Source organism: Eleutherodactylus coqui, chromosome 7 (assembly GCF_035609145.1).
Source record: "Eleutherodactylus coqui strain aEleCoq1 chromosome 7, aEleCoq1.hap1, whole genome shotgun sequence".
Taxonomy (NCBI): domain Eukaryota; kingdom Metazoa; phylum Chordata; class Amphibia; order Anura; family Eleutherodactylidae; genus Eleutherodactylus; species Eleutherodactylus coqui.
Window position 1 is genome coordinate 45,268,531 of NC_089843.1, and position 3,367 is coordinate 45,271,897.

Below are 3,367 nucleotides of genomic sequence, written 5' to 3' on the forward strand. Positions count from 1 at the left end.
CTATTGGTTTTCCGGCCACCAAAGGACACAATGGGTTGATACTGTCAAAGCTGATACTGGCATGGCTATCAACCAACTGAAAGAGTGCAAAACTGAAAAACATGGAGGGAGCTCGGCTTAGGGTTGCAAATGACTAAATGATCAACAGCAGCAACAACAGCAGCTTCCTCCTGGAACATAAACTGGTTACTACATCTATGTAACATAAGTCTCAACTGTTTACTGCCAAATAATCTTCATTTCTGCATTCTAGAAGTCACATCACACATCGTAACCACAGAATTTCCATGTCCCCAGTATTTCCATACAGTCTCTGGGGTCTCCTGGAACCTCCCCCGTCACTCTCTATATGGATCTCATTGTACAGTCTCATCTTATAGTTTGTATCTGACAGTCCAGAAACACCAAGATGGTTTCTCACAGTTATCTGCTGGCTGTGATCTTCATTTCTATTCCGGGTGAGAGATTAGGATCATTCCATGATTGTGTGTAGAGAAATCTATACGGCGGGATCAATCATCAGATCCGGATTTGTAGGAATAGATCCACCATTTATCAATAATGACTATGTTTCTTCTAATCCTCAGGATCCTGTGGAGAGATTACACTGACTGTATCTCCAGATTATATGTCTGTGTCCCCCGGAGATACAGCTGTGGTCTCATGTACATCTGATGCTATTATATACAACTGGTTAGCATGGTACCAACAGAAACCAGGACAACCACCAAAACCTCTAATCTATGATGCAGGCCACCAGTATCCAGGAGTCCCAGATCGGTTCTCTGGATCTAGATCTGGGAATCATTTCGATCTAACTATCACAGGAGTGACAAAAGACGATGAAGCCGATTATTACTGTCAGCAGGGCTGGAAAGTTCCTCTCCCACAGTGATACAGAGCCATACAAAAACTTTCTTCCTCATTTACCATTATGTCTCTATAATAAAGTTTCATATACAGTTAAAGAAGAAAACGGATGGAGCGTTCGGTTGTTTAGCTTCTCTTCACTTCTGCATTGTGAGATCCATTGGTAGCAGAAGCTACAACAATTTGCAGGATTTGTTAAGGGGTTTGTCGTTTTGACACAAAAATAGCATACAGGAATAATAATCGTCTTTATCTATATAGCACCATCATATTTCACAACACTTTACAAATCTTAGGGTACGTACAAAGTCAGACATTGCATACAAAATGTAAAGGGTAGCTGTGCAGATGTGAGTGCATACGTGGACATTTATGCATCCGTGAGAATGTTTATTCACATCAACAAATGATTTGGGCACCAATATGAAGCTCCACCCACAGATTTGGAGGGAATATGTGTGGTCTAGCATGAAAAGTAGGAACTGTGGCTCAGGAGTATAGAATAGCCTGGTATCAAGTGAGTGAGAGAGCTGCATGTTGAAGAGCAATTCCAGTGGCCCTCAGATTTGAGAGACTGCATTTCCGAGGGAGAGAGTGTTGCAGAGGACAGGTCTGAGGGGTTGTGTTCCCACCGTAGGAGGAAATTCACCTGAGAATAAAAGTGCACTCTGTGGACTGAGAGTTTTGAACATAACAGCCTGAACCATTGCTGTTTCAGAAGACATATTACTGATCTATAAGGGCTGCAGCCAGAGGGATTGTGTCTGAGATTGTCATAGAAAGAAGTTCAGCCCAACAGTTCTTTGGAGCAAATATTGTCTTTGGTTTCAGAGAGGCTACACTTCCACATCGCAGTACTAAGTACAACTAGAGAACTGTAAGTGAAGATGGGCCTCAGAAAAATCTGACAGTGAGCACACTTCCAGAGAGAATTCAGGGGCTAGGTAGACCTACCAATCACAAAATACATGCTTAAGTGACTACAGAATACAGAAACATGACTGAGAATGAGTCTGGAACCTATTAAACTGTAGTCATAGGAATACACATCTTCCAGTTGCTGGCAAGTTAATGAATAGTATTGAGTGATTTTTGAGCTATCTGCAGTAAACCACCATTTATTACTGTGTTAATACACATAGTGATTACCTGTTCTATGGTTGAGGTGTATTATGGAATTTTATCATTAATGAAAAATTTTGGTTTATGAGAAAACAACTATCTCATGCATCATGGATTTTTGCACAGTTTTGAAGTTGTAACTCCTTTTTTTTCCTTTTTAGAACCTAAAGAATGCTCCTGCCAAATTTCAAGTTTGTATGACATCAAGAAGTTAGACAATTAGGGGCAAGTCAGTCAGTCAGTGAGGGCTTTCACTTTTTTTTTATATTGATTACTTTGATTCCTCCAACTACATAAACTGGTTACTACATCTCTGTAACATATTCATTCTCAGCTGTCAGATGTTTACTGCCAAATAATCTTTATTTCTGCATTCTAGACATTTTAAATTTCATTTAAAAGCCATTTATGGTTACTGTCACTTTAATAATAATAACATGGAAGAATTGTGATGAGGCATAAAAGAGCATTCTGGGTGGTCGTGGCTGTGTGATTAAGAGGCATAGTTTACATATACAGTTCTGTACTAAGGCTACATTCACAAGAGTTTTGGGCGCTACAATACGCATGAAACTCGCACGAATATAAACTCCATTCTTTTGAATGGAGTCATAAACATGAGGGATTCTCTTTCCCTCACAACAATGAAATCAATCAATATGTAAACTACGCTGACATGTTGTTCAGCACATATTTCATCTGTAACACAACTGCCCAGAAGCCGCACAGCCAGGTTTTATCCTCAGATGTCCCCATCCAGACGCCACAATTTGGAATTTTTTTTTTAAAGGTTCTATTATTTCATAAATTGGTCCGAAAGGTGAGAAACCAAACTGCATCTATTCCCCGGGTGCAGGAAGACCAAACTCCACCTCTGATGTAACGTCATCCTCAGCTGTCAGCTGTTATCTGCCCAATAATCTTCATTTCTGCATTCTAGAAGTCACATCACACATCGTAACCACAGAATTTCCATGTCCCCAGTATTTCCATACAGTCTCTGGGGTCTCCTGGAACCTCCCCCGTCACTCTCTATATAGATCTCATTGTACAGTCTCATCTTATAGTTTGTATCTGACAGTCCAGAAACACCAAGATGGTTTCTCGCAGTTATCTGCTGGCTGTGATCTTCATTTCTATTCAGGGTGAGAGATTAGGATCATTCCATGATTGTGTGTAGAGAAATCTATACGGCGGGATCAATCATCAGATCAGGATTTGTAGGAATAGATCCGCCATTTATCACTAATGACTATGTCTCTTCTAATCCTCAGGATCCTGTGGAGAGATTACAGTGACTGTATCTCCAGATTATATCTCTGTGTCCCCCGGGGATACAGTCACCTTCTCATGTACATCCAGTGAAGATATAAGC

The 3,367-nt window shown here is 40.5% G+C and overlaps 1 gene segment (V, D, J or C); it reads left to right on the forward strand.

Annotated features, from left to right (window-relative positions):
- The first annotated feature begins 409 nt into the window (after window positions 1-409).
- Window positions 410-895, forward strand: LOC136573490 (immunoglobulin kappa variable 3-11-like). The segment is given in 2 exon segments: window positions 410-458; window positions 588-895. Coding segments are annotated over 2 exon segments (357 nt in total).
- Window positions 896-3,367: the final 2,472 nt, after the last annotated feature.